General features: G+C 32.9%; 1 protein-coding gene across 3 annotated transcripts in view; it reads right to left on the reverse strand.

Annotated features, from left to right (window-relative positions):
- MDGA2 (MAM domain containing glycosylphosphatidylinositol anchor 2) overlaps nt 1-22,177 on the reverse strand; it is a 768,370-nt gene that overhangs the window by 99,835 nt on the left and 646,358 nt on the right. For all 3 annotated transcript variants that reach the window (XM_026000757.2, XM_072761491.1, XM_072761490.1), the window contains one exon: nt 9,587-9,856. In XM_026000757.2, the coding sequence (XP_025856542.1) occupies nt 9,587-9,856 (270 nt within the window). The remainder of the gene's footprint in view (nt 1-9,586; nt 9,857-22,177) is intronic.

Here is a 22,177-nt window from a genome sequence, read left to right on the forward strand (position 1 = left end):
AGGAGTTTTTAAAGACACGGTTAACATATGGTTAACCATACGATACTGCTTAAATTAGAAATTAAAGAAAATTAGTATAAAGAAAAAAGCTGACAAATATTCTATAACACATAAACCACAAAAAGTGGCCAAAAACTTTAAATTATGATTTAAGTAATATGTTTGATTTAACTTGCATAAAAATTCACATATGAAATTTAAATGTTTTCTTCTCTTCCTATGGCTTTATTCAATCCCTCCCTCATCCATTCATTCAACAAATGTTCATTAATAGTGTATGCTGTGCCAAGAACTCCTACAGGTGCTGGGGAAGGAGTTCTATTTATACTTTTGCTCCAGTTCTCCCATCTCTTAAAATTTCACATTATATTTGTGTTTGCTATTGCTGCTTTTTGGGAAGGCTTCTAAACCAGATATTCCAGCTAACCTACTCAATCTTTGGCTATTTCTACTCTGTATATTTAAGCTAGTCATTTACATTTACTATTTATTTTAGCAATTACATTTTTTATATTCACTATTACCAAGTGGTTTTTCTTCACTGCTAGTTACCTTTCTTCTATTTCTTACATCATCCCTTTCTTTGAAAATGTTGTTTTGCGGTATTTAAAATAGTATTGTTTCTTATTACTCCTATCTATTGTGAAAATGATTATTTTGTTTTCTTTCTCTCAATAATTTTGTTTCTGATCATGCACATTTTTCCTGGAAGACCCCTAACTTCCTTGTCTGATAATGTCTTTAAGGGTGAGATAGCCTAGTTGCTTGTTTGTGGTCCTCTTCAGGGATTTTCTTCCTCCTGTATCCCCAGTTTCTAATACCTCAATTCCAGGTACTATCTTTGGGGAGTTGTCTGTTGAAGAGGTGGAGGGAAAAGAAGAAATGCAGGAGTCAGGCATATTGGCTGACTTCACCACTTTATACTATCTACGCTAACCAGGCTCTGGTTCTCTGTCTCAATTTTTCCTCTAGTGTTGCAAGTCAGAGTCTGCTTTCTTGCCCTCTGGTAATGTCAGGTATTAATCCATCTAGAATAATATACAAAGAAAAAAAACCTCACCTATAATGCAAAGTCCTCTCTCAGATTAGCTCCAAAATATCACTGTCTTCTACACCAGCTTGATTGTTTCATCACACATCTGTCTCTTGACCAGAGCTCAGGTGTGTATTGATTACTGACAATATTTCTACCATCAGTCATCTTTCCTCCCCCAGTTTTTTTTAGTGGCATTTTCATTATTGTGTTACAGAGACAGAAAGGGTTAGCTTACTCATGGCTAACTTTGAAAATCTGTCCATCTTAAAAATTTATATGTTTGTACTATTTTGCTTTTAAAACACTGTTGCATTCAATAGCTTACTTGTATTCTAAAATTATGTTTTATGGGAAGCAGTTCTTCTGTTCTACAGATAAAGAGGCCATGACCAGAAAGAATTCAATGGTCTAAACAAAGTTGAATGATAGACATTGTTAACGTCTTTCAGGCAACCAAGACCTATCTTTATATAGTTATCAAGAAGGAAAGACAGCCACATTCACAAAACATTATCCAGAAAGTTCCATGCAGACCATGAAAGTTTGCTTGCTTTGCTCCTTGCTATAATTTGATATTGTGATTTCTGACATGGTGTGGCACTTATGATTGTGACAGGCTATATTAAGTCTGCATGCACCGCCATAACAAAATAGCATAACCTGGAAAGCTTAACTAGTCATTTATTTTCTCACAGTTTGGGAGGATAGAAGTCCAAGATCAGGGCACCAGCATAGCCAGTTTCTGGTGACTGCTCTCTTCCTAACTTGTGGAAGGCCATCTTCTCGATATGTTTTCACGTGGCATGAAACAGGAAGAGAGCAATGTCTCTTGGAATCTCTTGTCATGAGGGTACTAATACGATTATGAGGACTCCACTCTTGTGACCTCATCTAAACCTACTCATCTCCCAAGGTCCTCATCTCTAAATACCATCACATTGGGGCAGTGTTTGTGTTGGAGGAGAGAGGCTGCAACTTAACAAATTTTTGAGGGAAACAGTTCAGTCTATAGCACAAATCATCCCTAGTTTGAGTCTTATATTCTGCGTCTAGTTGCATGTAGATATTTACTTCTTTCTTTTTCTGGTTCCAAAATGTGGTCAACTTTATGTGGGTCCATCTCTTAGCTATGCGTCCCTCCCTCTTCCCAGGGCTAAATTTTATGATTTTGATATTTAACTCTTTCAAATCTATTTTAATTTTACTTAATTCAGTTACTTTCCATCCTTATAAAATTATTTATACCCTTAAAAAAACAAACTTAACTTGAACTTTCTCTCTCTTTGCTCTATTAGACCAGATAGTATGTTATAATGAATAACAGTGGGTAATTCAGGAATTAGTGTATCAGATGAGAATCCTGACTTTCTTAGCTTCTCTACATTTTCAACTATCTCTAATTAATGAAATATAAGGCCATGAAATCTATCTTAAATTGCTCTTTTATGTTGCAATGTTTTATTTTTGGGTCCATAATAGGCTTCTGGTGGTCACACTGCTTTGAAACTTTCATTGGAGGAATCACATCATTTTATAATGAGGAAAATGAGTAATGAGAGAATTTAAGGAACCATCAAACTTCTACATCAAATTAACTACAACAAAATTTTTAACTGAAAATTTTAAGATATAATGTGAAATATGGATTACTCAAAATGTTTACTACAGGAAAAAAATAAAATTTGTCTAAAATATTGTGTACATCAGATAAGATTAAAGTAAATATTTTGGTACATTTTTTTCTAAGTGATAGCATTAATTTCCTTAATCAATATTTACATTTTTATTTCTAGTTTTTCAGATTCAGCATGAACTCACCTACATTTTATCTAGCTTAATTATTAAAAAATTCCCTTAAGACTATTAGTAAAAGAGTCACTGAAGTGTGTCAAAAAGAGTTTGAATTTACAATCAGAAGACACACATTTTATTTTTGGCTCCCTGAGCCTTTGTCAGTCAAGTCTGTCAATGGAGGGTGATACAACCTCTTCCTCACAATTCGCAGGATCGCTTGAGATAAAAAAGATGTAAGTGGAATCAATTTATACACTATAGAATGCTGCATATCAAGAGTTGTTAGAATGTATGGTGCATTTTCTGCTCTATATTTTAAAAAATAACTATAATTTATAATCTGGCTGAACCATTGGCATCTACTAGTTTATCTTTTATGATAAATAAAGTTCTAATAAATTTAGGAGAACTTTTCCCTGAAAAAATATTTGATTTTATAAGCAGTTTTCTTGCCTTTTAGAATTTTTACAGAAATTTCTTAAAAATATTATTTATTTAAGAGAGAAATAAAGTGTGTGTGTGTGTGCGTGTGCGTGCACATGGGTGCACACAGGTGTGGGGGGAAGTGACAGAGGGAGGTAGAGGGAGAGAATCTCAAGCAGAGTAGCACTGAGCCAGAGGCAGGGCTCCATATCAAGACCTTGAGATCATGATCTGAGCTGAAACCAATAGTCTGACACTTAACCAACTGAGCCACTCAGGCACCCCAAGTTATCACAGGAAATTGTACTAGATATTTTCCCATCATTTCATTTGCTCTTACTTCTGATAGTTGTTAATGCTTTGTCTATAATCTTATGTTGCTCATTTTTAGATATTCACAAGAAATTAAGTATCTGGCTAAATAGAACAAACATATGGATTGCCAAAGAATAAAACTTTTTTAAAGATTTTATTTATTTATTCATGAAAGACACAGAGAGAGGAACAGACACAGGCAGAGGGAGAAGCAGGCTCCATGCAGGAAGCCTGACGTGGGACTTGCTCTCGGACCCTGGGGAAATGCCCTGAGCCAAAGGTAGACTCCCAACCACTGAGCCACCCAGACGTCCCATAAACATATTTTCTACCTAATCAGTATATAATTCAATTTGACATTAGAAAACAAGAATAAAATATTTTGATATCAAAATATTTTGAGTCAAATCTGATTTGGTTGTTATTTCTTCCTCTTCATTCTTCAAAAGAAGCAATGCTAGAGTCCTCCAACAATATTTTCTTCTGTCTTGGGCAACGTTACAGCTCCCAGTCAACCTGGATTTCTTTGCATTCACTGAGTGATAACATGTACTCCAAATTTCATAAAATTGTCTCTTCTTTGCCTTACTTGTTCTCTAGAATCTAATTTTAGTTCTATGTCTGATCTGCTATTGCTGAACAAAGTGAAAATAGTAGTTCTAATATGTAAATCTGAATATTGTACTATATTAAAAGGAAAATTGTGCACAATCTTAGCACAAAGATTTCCAAACTAGAGGCAAAAGTAACAATTACAGGAGAGGTTTTGCTTGATAAAACCCTCTTTGCCATGTTTATTGAAAGAGATTAATTTGAAGGATCTCTTTAAATATTGCTATAAAGTAGTTACTAAGCTGTTTTTAAAAAAGTACTCTTTGAGGGAGAAAGTGTTGATATTTATATAAGGCAGAGAGAGACCCTAAGCAGGCTTGCAGTGATTACTATATCTGGTTTTCATCTTTCTGTGTAATTCTTTCTTACTGAAAGTGGAAAGAAACGGTAATGGGGTGTCACTTCAGTAATTATGTTATAATATAAAATATTCCATTTGAGCTGCCCAGAGCTAGAGATTCTTCTTGCTGACTTGATCAAATAAAGATCCATGTTTGGGACAGCCCACATGACAAAGAATTACAGGTGGTCTCCAGAACATGTAGGCGTCTTCAAGAACATGAAAGTGGCTTCAGCCAATAATGAGTAAAACACTTGGTCCCTCTATTATTTAACCAAAGGAAATTAATTATTTCAATGACCTTAATAAGTTTGGACATGATTCAATTTCCTATCTGAAGATGAGTTTCCAGGTAAGAACATTCCGGCCAACTCTTTGCAGCCTTGTGAGACTCAGAACAGAGGTTTAGCTAAGCCATGCCTGGACTCCTGACACACAGAAGTTGTGAGATTATAAATGTGCGCTGTTTTGAGATGCTCAGTTTGTAGTAATGGGTTATGCAGCAGTAAGAAACACAGTATCCTCAATTCTATTGCTCATCAATAAAAATATCTTATGAGGTCTCTGATTAAACCTATTCTTGTCCTTTCAAATTATTCTAAGACTTGAGTGGCCATGCCTCCTGAAAAGTTGATTATCAGTAATGGTATTAAGTTATACAGGGAAAATACCCTAGATTTTCCTTGCAGATTTCCATTTAATTGCATTGCAAAATTTTCAATAAGGCGATTTAAAATATATATGAGCAAGTGTGATATAATCTCAGAATAAAATCTATACCCCATAGCCTTTATTGCAGATATACCAATAGGAATGTCTCTAATGAGATTCAAGCAGAAAAGATTTCTAAAACTACTACTTTTTAAGGAAGTTTACTTAAAAAAAGATAATTCACTGAAATGTAGAAGTAATAGCTGTGACTTCAGTAGCCATTAGGGCTATAAGATGTGCCATGTATTGATGACGACTGAGCAATAAGATGGAAGAAACCTGAATCCTTAAAGATTTTGTGGAAGAGCCATTATGTTAGATTCTGTGATGATTCTTCAAGACTCAACCTGAGTGTAATAATTTTGTCTTGATCAAACCACAGTTACTTGCAGTTTTACTGATAATTTTCAGATACTTGAAAAATAATAACACATAATTTGTAAATTATGAAATAATATTGTATTACAACCTACACAAATCTAGTTGGCTATGGAGCAAAGGTGAAAATGACCCAAGTAAATGCACACACAAGGATCACCATAACCCTAGTAGAGGAACACACAAAGGGCTAGTTTTTAAGAATAAAGTAATATGTGAACAAAGGCAGAGAGTATTGAAAATGTGTAATGATTGAGTGGGAGGTAGCACGAGCTAATTTGACTAGAGTTTGGAGTAACTGGTAGTAATGAAGGAGAGATGATTCTATATATTCTAATTGGGATATTAATGAATGATTTGAAAATCTATAGCAATGAATTTATATATCACCTATAGGCCATGAAGAACATCAACGTGTTCCACTGAGAAGAGTAAGATACATTTACTAGGAAAATAAAGTCCCACAGTATGGAAAATGGACTGAAAGGGAAAGAGGTTGAAAATTCAGATATCAGATAAAAGTTTAGTATAGTATTCTGGATAAGATAATATAAAGCTTTACAGGTAAAATAGGGATAAAATAAAATGATAGATTCAAAACACCAAACAAACAAAAACACCAAACAAAGATAAAACTGACAAGACTTGGAAACTGACATGATGGTGAAAGATTTCTGAGAGACAGTATTTATGGTTCTATTTCTGGTGTCTATACTAGTACCGGGCAAGTAGTAGTTACACAATAAATAATTGCTAAATATTTTCCAGGTTGCAAAACTGTCATCAGTAAAGAGACAATACATGTAGGTTGTTTTATTTTCAATTATAATTTGTAGTTGTGTAATAAAAATTCTTATAGAGTATATATACACTGTTAGCTGTTAAAGAAGACACCATTCCTTTAATATGTTTCATTTAAAAGAATCTCAAATTATCTGTTGATCAAATTCTTAAATGGTTTTTAAGTCTAAATTTTATATAACTATATATATTCTTGTAAAAAATCTCTATAGAAAACCACACACACAAAAAAAGAAAACCACAATAAATGGTTTGGATTCCTACTATTGTTCACAAAGCTTACTTAAACCACAAAACTAACCAATCAACCAACAAAAAACTATGCTTATCTTTAGCATAACAATGTTAGTAAATAGAATAAATGAAAATACATGGTATTTTTTGGTATTATAGTTAATATTTTCTATGTGGACAGTGCACTACAAGCTAGGCTGTTACTGTTCCCAAAATATCTGCACTTACTTTCTTCTTTTCCTTTATAGGAGAATATTCTCACACTCTGATTTCTCCGTAAACACAATTCCACTCAACTACCTCCATACTCCCACACACATCAAATACACATGATAAAACTGGGAAAAGGAAGTGTGAAATTTTTAGTTTTCCTGGGAGTTAAAGTAAATATAAATGTGAGGGCTGTCGTTGCCTTTTAGCTCAATTTTGTATATTTTGATGCATAGTGAGATCAAGTTCACTTTCGGGTGACTGTATAACATTCATGAGTAGTGGAAGAGTGATCTTGAATTTGGTAAAATATTTATAATAATAAAAAAATAAAATGTTCATAATTTGTCAGGAAGTAAATAGAATTGTCTTCAAATATCTGTTTTGTGTATAAAGAATATATGCATAAAGGATATATGTCTTCTTTATATATCCCATTCCTTAGTTCCCTTTAGTATAGCTTCAAAAGGTTTTGAATTATGGGCAATTCATAAAGATTACTAATTGTGATGTGTTTTAGTAGAAGAAATAGATACTTTTTTGAAGTTTCTTCCAGACCTCTGATTCTATGAAATCTGATTTCTTTATACAATTGATCCTTGAACAACAGAGATTTGAACTTTGTGAGTTCACTTACATGTGGAGGTTTTTTGTTTTTTTTAACAGCACAGTACTGTAAATGTATTTTCTCTTTCTTATGATTCTCTTAATTATATTTTCTTTTCTCTAGCTTACTTTATTATCAAAATACAGTATATAGAACATATTTAGCTTAAATTATTGTAAAAATAAAGTATATAATACATATAACATACAAAATATGTGTTAATAGACTTATCAATAAGGCTTCTCGTCAACAGTAGGCTATTATTAAAATTTTTGGGGAGTCAAAAACTATACGCAAATTTATGACTATATGAGTGTGGTTACACTTCTGTGTTGTTCAAGGGTCAAATGTATATCTTCCTGGATCATACAATATTTGAAATTCAATTATTTCCTTTTTTCTTCAATATTATATTAGATTGTGGAAATCTTGAAACCATGAAGCTGGCCTGAAGATAGAAAAAGCACACTGGAAACAAATCAATTCATGGGGATATTTCCTCTCCATTTGTGGGCCACCCATAACAGATTTATTCCTTTCTGGAGCTATCAAAATCTACTTACTACACCCCATGGATCTTGAATGGGAAAATGTTTCCTCTGGGAAAAGTGTTTCTTCTGGTCTCAGCTTGTTTTCTAGTTCAGAAAATGGGATTTGGGTCAAGTAATAGAGAACAAATGAAAATCTTAGAGGCAGCATGGTCTGAACTAGCCTAAAGTTAAAAAACAATGTCAACAACAAAAATTAGAATGTGTGTAAGTCCCAAAACTTTGAAGAAAAGGCTGCAATTAATCTTATGGAGTGTTTTTGTTTTGGGGACCTAATGGAAAAAAAAAAGATGACCTCTTTCTACCAATAAGTAGGAAACAACTACCTTTGAAAGATTCTTATTGCTTTGGGACAATAATAGGTAATCAAAAAGTGAAAGTACATCATACCATTTAAATTACTCCATAGAATAGTACACTACATTCTTCTTTCCTTTGTAAATATTCTTAGGGATAAAAATTAGCAGAGAGATCTCCATATAAGTAGTATTGTCCTATGACTTCTGGTTTTGTTTGAATAGTTCACTTTAGGAATCAAAGTAGAAATCTTTAAGTACACCTGAATATTGATAAAATGGATTGCAAAACCAAGAGGTGGTAAGATCCAGCAGAGATGACATCTTCATATGCTTTAGTTAACTCATTATATTTTATCTAATATCACATTTCAGGTAGCAAAAACAGAAAATTTTCTTTTAAAAGTAAGAACTTATGAATAAAAATTTTTATTACCAAAGAGCAAGTTTTAATTAAATCTGAAACATTTTAATCATAATATTTACAATTGCTTTTTAGGTAATTCACAATATCCAGTTTCTTTTTTACTAACATGAACACTCCAACTATTAAACTAACTTTACCTAGAATGAAATAATACTGAAAAGGAATAAAAGGAATATGTCCTTTTAATGTATGTCTAACCTTAGTTCAAAAATCACACAAATTTACTTTAGTATATAGGTTATAAAATAATTTACATAATTACCGAAAATTTAATACAAGCTTAATATTCTTTTGATACATTGGAAGACAAGTATTGATTGATCAAAATCAATCAGTATTGATTATACTTCTAATTTATTTTATGCTATGTCTATTGTTTTCCTTTGACTATTTGTAAACCAATGGTAAGCCAAAGACAAAATTGAGTTTACCCCATACATATAGTTAGTAAATAAATACAAAGAAGAAAAAACACTCTTTCTGCTATTAAGAAAATCAAAGCAGGTGTTGGTTAACAAGCAATTTTTGTAGACAGAAATACGTATTAATATTAATATTTGCAATTTGATGTTAAAAATCTAGTTAAGATTTGTCACTTTATTACTTAAACCCTCAAAATAACCAACCTCTTCACTAAATCTTCTTGAATTCACATAAACTTCTAATTTTATAGGCACATAAACTGTTTTAACTAGTAAATAATTTTGTCTCGAAAATAAATGAGTAGTTCTAACTATAGCAGACAAGCTACTCAAAGTATGTTCCATGGATTTGTACACTTTAATTCTTATATTGATTAAGCCTAAGATCCCTTGATCAAAAATATACAAATGGTGAAATATTTAGAATCTTACCTGTAACAAGAAAGCTGCATCTCCCAGCTCCCGCCTCATTTATGATGCTACAATTATAAACCCCATAGTTTTCATTGGAAAGACTCTTCACTGGGTACTCTGTGTACTCTTGAGAGTCAAACTGACCCGTCCGTAATAATTTATTGCCCAAGCGCCATTCATAGGTCAGCACCCGTATTGGATAGGCTCTCAGGACCCGGCAGCTCATAGTAACACTTCGGTCTTGTCCTTGCCGGATCTCCAGGAATGCTGGTTCTACAGCAGGAGGATCTGTAGAAGACAGGTTACAACAGATGAAACACACGGTTTGCAATAAACCAAGAAGCTATTTTTAAGAACACATCTAGCAACAGGGAAGGAGTAAGAAGTGGTTGGAGAACAATAGCCGGCATTTCAACTTGGGATGGGAAATGGGAAGCATCATTTACTGACTGTGGGCAGTGAATGAGATTCATTACTTTAAAAAAGCATTTGCAGGTGAAAGTAACAGAGTTTATTTTTTCTTTCTAGCTACTTCCCAGAACAAAATATATTGATTATGTTTGGTTTACACTGTCAGCAACCAAATGATGCTCTAGGTGTAAAATGTAGTCGCCTAACTAGCATGAGACTTTGAAACAGATAAAGCCATTGGTTCAAATCAGTGAATTCTAACTATTCCCAGTTTGGCTTCAGAATATCCATTATTTAATAGAATATGTAACCCAAGGATATAATGTATTTCCTAAACTATCTGGTCTGAACTTATTTGACTAATAGTCATAATATTCATGTGTAAACCTTAAGCAAAATTTGCAAATTATACCACATGTGGACATGGTTTCTAAGTCACTGCAAAGACTCACTTATCTGTTTTAATTGTGATTTTTCCATATAATTAAAACTTGCTATATTAGGTCCTAACCTTTTTGTTTTGACAGAAAGATTTCTAAAAAGTGTTACATACTTCTCATTAGGTAGCATATGCAAAATATAATCCTTTTCTTAATGACTCTCAATAGTTAAAATAAATAACAATTACTTCCTGGGCAGCAATGATGGGGTTCATTTAATCAAATAAACTATGTGACAACTCAGGATTGCCCTTTACAGCACAATTGCATCCTTGAGTAGATGTGTATGACACCCTCTTGAGTTGTGCAGTATAAATGCTGTAAAACTCTATTTGGCATCCCTTCCATCAAAATGCTAAAATGTTTTAGGACTACCACAACAAATGTGCCTTCTGGTAATCTTTACATGTTATTCCATCTACCTTTTATACTCTTGCTGTCCCTTATCATTGTTGATCTGTTGAATTACCCTTCTTGCTTCTTTCAACAACTATGTCTCCCACTAACTCTAATTTTATTCAAATATCCAATTTTTGAGCTCTTTCTATATAAGTGCTAAGAATTTTTTTAAAAAATGAATGAGAAAAAATACTATTTCTAACATAGTAGGCAGATATTTAAATAGTTGCCAATAGTTTTGATTAACAAAATTGCAGGACAAAAAAGATAATTCTAGGTTAGAAATAAAAGAAGTGAATAACACTTTGAGTATTGACAAGGCAAGGCATCTTTGTCTTCCAAGATATATAGGAAATAGGTGAAAACCTGAAAAGCAAGTACACTGAGAACAATGGAGTCTGGAGGCCAGAAAGTTGTAGTTGATAAACCAAATTTTCTGGAATTTAATATTTCAGAGCTAGGGAAATTCGGAGTGATTATAGGATCAGAGATATACTCATTGGAATGGAAAGATGAAATGGAGGAGAGATTAATGATACTAGAGTCAAATGCAAATATGTTAAGTGAATACACATTTACTCTCATTATATTTGTATTTGTCTAACAGTGTTTGCAACTGCTTATCTTTCTTCTTATAAATTTGTTTTTAAACGACAAAGGTCAAAATGTAATTAATTGTACTTACCAGGGTAATATCCTAAAATACTATTTACTTTTTGTATGAGTGATTTTCTGTGGGAATTCTTTGAATGTATCTGACCTATTAGATTATTCAAATAATGGATTTTTTAGACCCTCACTATATGAATGAATGTGTCATTCATCTAAACCTAGAAGATTCAGTCCACCCATTTATTAACAGCCTATAAAAGCTAGTGTTAGGTGAAATATCTTCAAACACAGTGTGTTTTCAAAAAGTTCAACAGAGTCTGAGTTGGAAAACAACCCTAAATGAAAGCAATCTTTACTGCTATTTAATAGAATGCCCAAACTACTTGGATTCTGGGGTGGTTCCTTAATCTCAAAATAAGTGAGAAAATGTGAAACTGAGCACACTCAATGTAATACAGTCACATCTGCCTATGGAAAACTTCTGTGATGTAAGGCTCACTTTAAGCAAACTAGGTATTAATGAGCTCAGCATTTCATTCCTTGGAATACCCAGTGAGAAGAACAGACCTTCACAGTTAGGATTAAATGGTGTGGTATAAAGACTTCAAATATGATGAAAGAAAGCTTTAGATGTGAAAAAAGTTAGAGTTCACTATTCTGATAAAATTAGTGTTTCATGGTGCAAGAGTTATTCAGTATGCTGTATTATGAAATATTTAATTAAGAAACTGTAAATAAAAAATGTTATGAGGAAAAAACCCACTTAGGAAAGATTCTTTAGGAGAAATAAATAGGTAATTATGTTTTGTTCATTTGAACAAATGATTCTAAAATTATACCATTACATTCTAAAAATATACCATTATACTATACTAACTGTATTCATTTACATTAGCAACTTCTGGTTCAAAAGTTTCCTTGTCAAACCATCTCCCTACATATATACTGAAGAGCAATGGTAATAAAAATAATAATTATATATGTTGATATTGAATATTTCCTAAGTTCTAGGTATTGTGTTATATAGTCACATGATTTATCTTTTTATAATAGTAACCATTTTAAAGAAGACAATGAAGCACAGGGAAGTTAAGCAAAGTCATGAAGCTATGAAGTAGCAGAATAAGGATTCAAAGAAGTCAACTTGACTCCAGAGACTTGGCTCTTAACTATGACCTGTGCTTCACTCTTTTCAATTACAATGCTACCAAATTTTCATGATTTAGTGCTTTCCCACAATATTTCCTTTGAAAACATTGGTTATTACAGTCATCAATTAAAATAGACATTGGTAAAAGGCACTGAGGTGGGCACTTGACGGGATGAGCCCTGGGTGTTATTCTATATGTTGGCAAATTGAACACAATAAAAAATAAATTTATAAAAATAAAAAATAAATAAAATAGACATTGGTCTATTCACAATATCATTTAGAATGTATAAATTGCATAGGTCAAAAATGGAAATCATGTTTTATGGAAAGTAGAAAAGTGTTGCAATAAAACTGCTAGATTAAAAAAAAAATAAAACTGCTAGATTAAAGAAAAAATGTTAATGATGGATTTCAAACCAGATTCAAAATGTAGTGTATGTTACAAAGCACTTCAAGTAAATAAATTTCTGTCTTATACATATATTAATATATATGATGAGGACATGTAGAAGATTAGCTATCTGGAAGTAAAAGTGTAACCCTTTAAAGTTATTAAGGATTTTGACTGAGATAAAAATATTAAGTAGAAAATGCTCACAATTAATTAGGTTTTTCGCATTTACTATTCTTGTACCTACAGGTTCCAGATTGTCTGGCAAGTGTTCTAAGTAGGGTTAGGATCTAAATCTTTAAACCCATATATAAATGTCTAACTTATTGGAAAGAATAATCCATGAAAACACCAAACTATATAGAAATGTTTATTAGTGTTTATTTCTTCATAAGGGGATCAGAGAGGAGTCCATGACTTCTTTTAACCCAGTGTATGAATAAAAATTCACATGCACCTCTTTCACTTGGCCTTTTCTGAGCTACTTCCTTTATAATAAACTGGTAAATTTAAGGAAAGTGTTTTCCTGAGTTCAATAAGGTGTTTAGCAAATTATCAAGTTTGGAAGGGGAGGAGGTCATGGGAACTCTCAAAGTTATACCTGGGTGGTTAGAGGTATGGGTGGCTATTGGGAATTGTATCTGGTGTCTGACATGCAGGTAATCTTGCAGGACTAAGCCCTTTAACTTGTGGGATCTTTATTAACTTCAGGCAGTTAGTGTTAGAATTGAATTGAATTTTGGACTCCTAGAGGTTTCAAAGAATCAGAGAATTGCTGCTGAGAAACACACTACTTATTTGGTGTCAGAAAGAACAAGAGAATTGCTAACCAAGTCTTAAGATAAGTCCAATTTATTCAGCAGAGAAATATATGAAAAAAGATGGACTTAGAAAAAGATATCAAGAAGTTTATAGGGTTTGGCTAAGTGTATATTAAAAAATGGGGACTGAAACAATACTTATAGTATTAATCTACTCTGTATGGCTGTGCAAGGACATTTCATGTGACCTCATTTAATCCTTACAACTATCTTAATTATTTATTTTTAATTATTTTTAGAGAGAGTATAAGAGCAGAGGAGGATCGCAGAAGAAGAAGGAGAGAATCTTAAGCAGGCTCCCCAATGAGCATGGAGCCCCACCCAGGGCTTGATCTCAGGGCCCTAAAATCATGACCTAAGTCAAAATCAAGAGTCTGATACTCATCCGAGTAAGGCACCCAGGCACTCCCTTACAGTAATCTTTTAAAGTTATATTATGATCTCCATTTTACATATAAAGAAACTAAATCTGGGAAGTTACATTCTTGAGCATCCCACACATTATGAGTGACAGACTTTAGATCCAAAATTGCTTGATTTCAAAGTCCATGTTTTTTCCAACACAGCAACTTGAGGAAGCAGTATCAAAAGCAAATTATAAATTAGTCTTTAGTATAATGTTAGTCTACCTCAGAAGTTGGCAATATAGGGAAACGTAGTTTAGAAACAAAATCGTCTAAAGCATTTGTAAACAGTTGGCAAGAAAGCAACACCAAAGATTTGGTGATACACTTTACAAAATTAGTGTTCACCTCTATCCACATTTTGAGATTGTTGGTAACAATTATTTCACATTCTTAACAGTTGTCTCTACAAGATAGAATTTTGAAGCTACTGCGTAGAACCATTAAATAGTTGCACCATTGAAAATATTTGTATATTTGTATTATTAATGTAAGACACATAATGGATAATGTATATAACCACTGCAATTGCTTCCTCATAACAAAAGTGATAGTATACTCAGCACTCCTGTTTTCTGGTAGCTTTACTTTATAAGATTAATAGATACTATTTATTATTTAGCCATCCTGTTTCTAGGCCTAAAAGAAAGTGAAGAATAAACCAACCCTGGATAATCCAAGGAAGTTTTTAATAATCCAACTGATTTAATTATTTGGATACTTTCATCGATGAAGTCAGCCCTAAAATTTACTCTGATTTTCCTTGACAGCCTCTTCGAGCCTGCCTACTTGTGTGTCCATATAACTCAATAAGCTGGTTTCAAAGCTAAAATACTTCCATAAAACCTGGAAAATTGCCTTGCAACCACAAAGTAAAATGATATCTGAGGTTGAGTTCTTAGGGAAGAAGCAGAAGAACTGCAAGAAACTAAATCCTTTAAACCTCAACCCCCCCCCAAAAAAATACAAAAAAAAAAATAAACCTCAACCCATTTTGTCCTTTGTATTCATTAATGCAAGGAATATTTCAGAAACATAAGCAATAAGGATCATTTCAATAAAACTAACCTTTTAATTAATTCTAAGTCAACCAGAAAGTCCAATTAAGCAGAACAACCTTCACAGAAAATGAAATTGCAATATCCACAATTTGTGCTGATGTCTGATTTACAATTCATAGTAATTGAAAAAAAAAGAGTGACTAAATTGGACAAGTTTTGAATCTGGACTACAGACTATGATGTGATGCAACTGTCCTTGTGTTTTAAAAATTGATATATGTTATAAAAGTTCAGTTTCACAATTAGCTCAGTTTAAAATAAAACAGAACATAAATAGAATCATTTCTTCAACTACCATCTCAGAATAGGTTTTAGGACTGAAAAAACTGAGGAAACCATCTAATGTTCACTTGTATATAATAGAAGAATCTGCATTCAGAAGCTGCAGTAGCTTACCAATGATCATGATGCCAATTCTCAAAACTTTTGGATAAGAGCTTACATTTTATATTTAGTTTTAAGTTCAGGAAGTGAAGTTCTTTCTTTCCCAAGAGGATTTACAGTTTCTGATGGAATTAAAGGGCAATTGAAAGATCTATACAGCAGTGGTTCTGACATAGAAGATTAAACTTTGAATAAATTAAAATAAAAATCTTTGAATATTCTTGTGGTTCTGGTATGAAAATAAGGTACAGGAATAAGAGATGTGGATTTATAGATATGACTTGAAGGCTCCTCTAGCACATGCATTGGGGATGTTTAGAAAAGAAGACATGACATTGGGAGTAGGAAAGTGAAGTAAGTAAAGGCAAAGCAAGAGAGGATGGTACATACAAACAGATCTGATACAAAAATAAAGGAAACAAAGGGCAAGTTAAGACATTCAATACAGTAGAAGTCCTGCATTTTTAAGGAAGGAGGAATGGTTATTTGATAAAGCCCCAATTAAGTAAATCATTAAAGCGGTTGGTCTAACAAAAATATATTTAAAATGTTGCATTTTCTATCTGGAAGCCCATTATGTCTAGCCATTTCATATGTCGATTGCTCTTGCTAAATCATAGGATTTTACTTCTGAAAACAGATGTGTACTTTGACAAATGAAACATGAATTCATTCATCGTTTACAAATCAGATATATAGATAACATAGATCATTAACATGATAGTGAACTGAGTATATAAAGAAATTTTCAGAAATAAAGAGGGAGACCCAACAAAGAATTATCCTCGAAGATCTTGATATGAAATAATGAAGCCTAATCTAGGCTAAAAGTGTATGATGTGTTGCTATGGTCTTGGTAGAAAGGAGCTATAAAAAATGGACTCCAACACTAAAAATGTTAGAGAGTAGAAGTTGCAGAGTTTTCAGTTTTTGCTCTTGGTTTATGATATCCTTCAAATAGTGTTTTTATATTTACTAGATACTTTAGTTATCTTTCTTTCAAGGCTGAAAACATTCTTCATATACCTGTATTTATTACATAAAATATTTTCAACAAAAACAATAAACAAATAAGAAAACAAAACCAAAATGATTATAATTCCAGTGGGTACAAAACTATATCATCAAATAGAGTTGTAGTTCCAATATGCAAATAAGATATATTGTTTTAATTTACTTGTCTGCCTTATCATAACAAAGATAAACACTCTCATGAAAAAAATTGTTAAGAACCACTCATAGCCAGAAAGTACTTAAATTAATATAACATTCTAATCTAATTTGGGCATCAAAAAATGGCTTCTTCATTTGCTATAATTTGACAAAAACATTTAGTAATCCATAGGCCCCTCTGATATATGGTTTTTCACAATCCAGTTTCAGTTACCTGCAGTCAACCACCACCCTGAAGGATCTGATCCTTCTGACATAAAGTCAGACAGAAGGACAATAGCAGTCTAATGGTACATCACAATGCCTGTGTCATTCACCTCACTTCATCTCACAACATCACAAGAAGGGGAGTACAATGTAATATGATACTTTTTGAGAAACAGAAAGAAGAACAGAAAAGAGAGAGAAATCACATTCACATAGCTTTTATTACAGTATATTGTTATAATTGTTTTATTTTATTATTAGTTGTTAACTTTTTTACAATTTACAATTTTTAAATTGTAATTTTAGAATTTACAATTTTTTATGGTAAACTTTATCATAGGTATCTACATATAGAAAAAAAGCATCAGAATACAGGGTTTGGCATCATCCATGGTTTCAGGCAACCACTGGGAGTCTTGGAAGTATCCCCTGTGGATAAGGAAACACTACTATAGATGCTAATAGTCAAGAAGTACATTAAATATCATTCATGTAGAAATGGGAGATATAGGTAGTGATTTAGACAGCCCTAGTTATAATATTGACATTAATTACAGGGATCTCTAGTGAATGCTTTCAAGATATACGATATACTTCAAAATAGTTAATAATGACCTAAAAAAAGGCTCCATATTTTTTCACTGTATTTCACATAGTAGTAATAACAAAAGAAGCAAAGCTCTTTTTAATATGCTGCAAATTCTTGTATATCAAAAAACTATACATCTGAAGTTTCAGCTCCTGTGATTATTGTTGGTAACAGAGGGAGAAATGCTTTCATTGCTTCTGCCAAGCGATAGTTGCTGCATTTGCAAACATTGGGAAATGTTACAGAAGCCCCATTAAAAAGTGCCAAATCTTTCTTAAAGAATGATTCAAAGATGTAAAACAGTATTTATATCCCTATTCACACACTTTGGAATGTTTTTGGTAATTGTACATTTATATTAAATACTGAGTTTGCAAAATAGGTCCTTTCCCAGAGTTTCTGTAGATAGATACATTGACTGAGATGTAAACACATTTGTGTTAGTGTTTGACTTTGTAAAATGTCTGTATTTCAGATTGAAAAATTCTGACCATCTATGAATTTAAAAGCCCTCATTATTTTTCCTTGAAGCCCCCCACATATTCATGTCAATAAATAAATACCTGTTGAGAAAAGGAATTATGTGAAGCACCATGTAAGACTTGGAATCTGAACTGAAGATAAAAAATGAAAAATAGATGTATACTTATTAATACTGCTATATGCAAATCAGTGTGTCAGACACTGTGAGAAACAAAAGTCCCTATCCTCATAGAGCTTATAGTCTAGTTGGAGAAGGTAAGGTTTAAATATATGAATATTTAAATAGCATAATGGGTAAGTTTAATAGAGCTTGAAAAAGGCCAAGTGGTGGGTGTGAAATAAATGGTATAAAGATTTAATGCTTTAAGGAGAGCGTCACTGGGGATGGAGTCATTTACGTTTTCATAAGGTAGCTTTTAAACACTCTTATGAGTAAACAGAGAGGAAGGAGCCACAAAAATTGCACAAAAGTAACACTGTGGAAAGATGCTGGGACTGAAAATACAGGCATTGTACCCTTCTTGAACTTTTACTTAAAATATCTGGGTCTCAGTTCATGCAAAGATTTGGATTGACCACAGAAATGAATGATTCTGTCAACAAAATTAGAGAGGTGGCAAACCAAAAAGCATGTTGACTACAGTGATGATCAGGACGGTATGATTTTCAGTGCAGCATAGTGTCAGAGGTTGAGTAATATTTGATAGGTATTGAACAAGATCCATCATTCAATCATTCAAAGTATTTGAACATAACTTAAAAATCAAATCTTCTTTGGGCACTGTATTCCAGTTATGTCAGACACAAGTCCCACTCTCAGATCCCACTTGCAGTTTTCCTCGGTGAATAAGACATACTCAGTAGTGACTATAATGCAAGACACAGTGTCATAAAGGTGCTAGCATGAAGACAAGGTGCATAACCATGTAATTAATCTCCCAAAGCTTGTGTAAGAGGTCCCTAAATTATTAAATTTATATGAATTTTGAAATATGTAATTATTGGCTTAAAATTAGTTTTAATATATTGATGGGATAAAAATTTAGTTTCTTTTAAAACTAATTAAAATATTTTTAAAAGTATAACACATATCCATATGCATTCCTGAAGACACTTTAATATTATATTAAAGAAATATTAAAATAAGCAGAATAATCATTTTGAGTATATAATCATGTATCTAATTTAACTGAATACTTTTCTATTTTCAATTTATTTTCATTTTTTTATAAATTTTTTTTATTGCTGTTCAATTTGCCAACATATAGAATAACACCCAGTGCTCATCCCATCAAGTGCTCCCTCAGTGCCTGTCACCCAGTCACCCCAACCCCCCACTCACCTCCCCTTCTACCACCCTTAGTTCATTTCCCAGAGTTAGGAGTCTCTCATGTCTGTCTCCCTTTCTGATATTTCCCACTCATTTTTTCTCCTTTCCCCTTTATTCCCTTTCACTATTCTTTATATTCCCCAAATGAATGAGACCATATAATGTTTGTCCTTCTCTGATTGACTTATTTCACTCAGCATAATACTCCCCAGTTCCATCCACGTTGAAGCAAATGGTGGGTATTTGTCGTTTCTAATGGCTAATATTCCATTGTATACATAGACCACATCTTCTTTATCCATTCATCTTTCGATGGACACCGAGGCTCCTTCCACAGTTTGGCTATTGTGGACATTGCTGCTAGAAACATCAGGTTGCAGGTGTCCCGGCGTTTCATTGCATCTGTATCTTTGGGGTAAATCCCCAGCAGTGCAATTGCTGGGTTGTAGGGCAGATCTATTTTGAACTCTTTGAGGGACCTCCACACAGTTTTCCAGAGTGGCTGCACCAGTTCACATTCCCACCAACAGTGCAGGAGCGTTCCCCTTTCTCCACATCCTTTCCAACATTTGTGGTTTCCTGCCTTGTTGGTTTTCCCCATTCTCACTGGTGTGAGGTGGTATCTCATTGTGGTTTTGATTTGTATTTCCCTGATGGCAAGTGATGCGGAGCATTTTCTCATGTGCTTGTTGGCCATGTCTATGTCTTCCTCTGTGAGATTTCTCTTCATGTCTTTGCCCATTTCATGATTGGATTGTTTGTTTCTTGGCTGTTGAGTTTAATAAGTTCTTTATAGATCTTGGATACTAGCCCTTCATCTGATAGGTCATTTGCAAATATCTTCTCCCATTCTGTAGATTGTCTTTTACTTTTGTTGACTGTATCCTTTGCTGTGCAAAAGCTTCTTATCTTGATGAAGTCCCAATAGTTCATTTTTGCTTTTGTTTCTCTTGCCTTCATGGATGTATCTTGCAAGACGTTACTGTGGCCAAGTTCAAAAAGGGATTGCATAAAACGTGTAAATTGCCCTGGGTAATATTGACATTTTCACAATATTAATTCTTCCAATCCATGAGCATGGAATATTTTTCCATCTCTTTGTGTCTTCCTCAATTTCCTTCAGAAGTGTTCTGTAGTTTTTAGGGTATAGGTCCTTTACCTCTTTGGTTACAAAATCAATGCCCAGAATTCAGTGGCATTTCTATACACTAACAATGAGACTGAAGAAAGAGAAATAAAGGAGTCAATCCCATTTATAATTGCACCCAAAAGCATAAGATACCTAGGAATTAACTGAATACTTATCTGTCATTAATATTTATTTAATAAATGTATTTCTCCATATGATCTTTTTATTTTGAATTTTTCCATAAAGTTTCCTATAATTTACATCACAGTTGCATTTTATGATCAACAAATTTGAATTAAGGTAATATTCAATTGACTTTTCTTTGTCAATGAGATTACTATTAAGAAAATAGTCTCTTTAAATGTGCTTCCAAAGGAGCACCATCAAAATATTGCTACCAAAAGCTGAGATTTCCCAAAGTGCCAAAGATTTAAAAATTAAATGTCACACATTTGAGTGTTTGTTTCATTTGTTCAGTCTCCCTTTGCTGTGTAGGGATGAATTTCAATATTTTCCTGGTTGCAGGCCTTACTTTCAGTAACGTCACTGTACTGAAAGTTTCAAAAGCCAAAGTTTTTGGCACTCCACACATTGAAAAAAATTAGTGGCTGTATGGTACTTTTCATTAACATTATATTTGTTATTCATGCCATTCAAAACAGAGAAGAGATGATGAGAGGTTTTTTTTGTGGGGGGATGATGAGAGTTTTGATTAATTCTCTTCTTCATCCGGCCAAATGCTGCCTTCAAAGTACCTACTGAGGTGTTCAATAAAATTAGTTTGAATATTAATTTATAATTAATACAGAACTAAGAGTATCACTAATAATAAGTATACATAGAAGGAAGGCTATAAATATATTAGTAACAATATAGGTATATTATTGTAATAAGACACATCAAAATATTTTTCATGATTCCACTGAACACTTCAATCAAACTCTGACTTCCAACTCTTGGAAGTATTCCTAGCTAGCCTCCACATCCTTAGCCTTCCTTCTTTACTTATTTTCTCAAAAACAAGAAAGTATACCCAGTATTTAATTTCCCTGGAGTGAAACTAAGTATCTGACATGCATCTCCAATTCCTCAAACATGTATTCCAATTCCTAAGGAAATAAAAATCAAGAATGATAATCTCTTGGGAAGTGTTAACAGTCATATTTCCACTTTTAACTTATTTTTATAAATCATTTCACAAGGTTTCCTCAAGATTTCTTGCTTCACCTTTACCTAACAATGATCTTCCAAAAATAACTTTGGCCCAGGTTTTGGATTAATTTAATGAATGGCCTCATTGAAGCTTGTTTATGCACTATGGAATATATCATCTGTTGATTTTGCTCTTTTTTACATATATGTTCCCCCTATAAAGCTGTTGAGTGAAATGGTCCTATTTATCACACAAATATACAAAATGTAATCAAATCACCCATAATATTTTCACATAGAAAATGGCTCCTGCTCACATATCTATAACCAGCAAATCAATGCCATTATATCCAAATCAAGACAATGGTTTCTAGTGGATATTTGTACCCAATGATCCCAATCACATTCCTCAAGAATCTTTACATAGTCCATTGATTCACCAGCTAAAATCTTACACAGCTGATTAATAA

The sequence above is a fragment of the Vulpes vulpes genome, chromosome 6 (genome assembly GCF_048418805.1).
Source record: "Vulpes vulpes isolate BD-2025 chromosome 6, VulVul3, whole genome shotgun sequence".
Classification (NCBI taxonomy): domain Eukaryota; kingdom Metazoa; phylum Chordata; class Mammalia; order Carnivora; family Canidae; genus Vulpes; species Vulpes vulpes.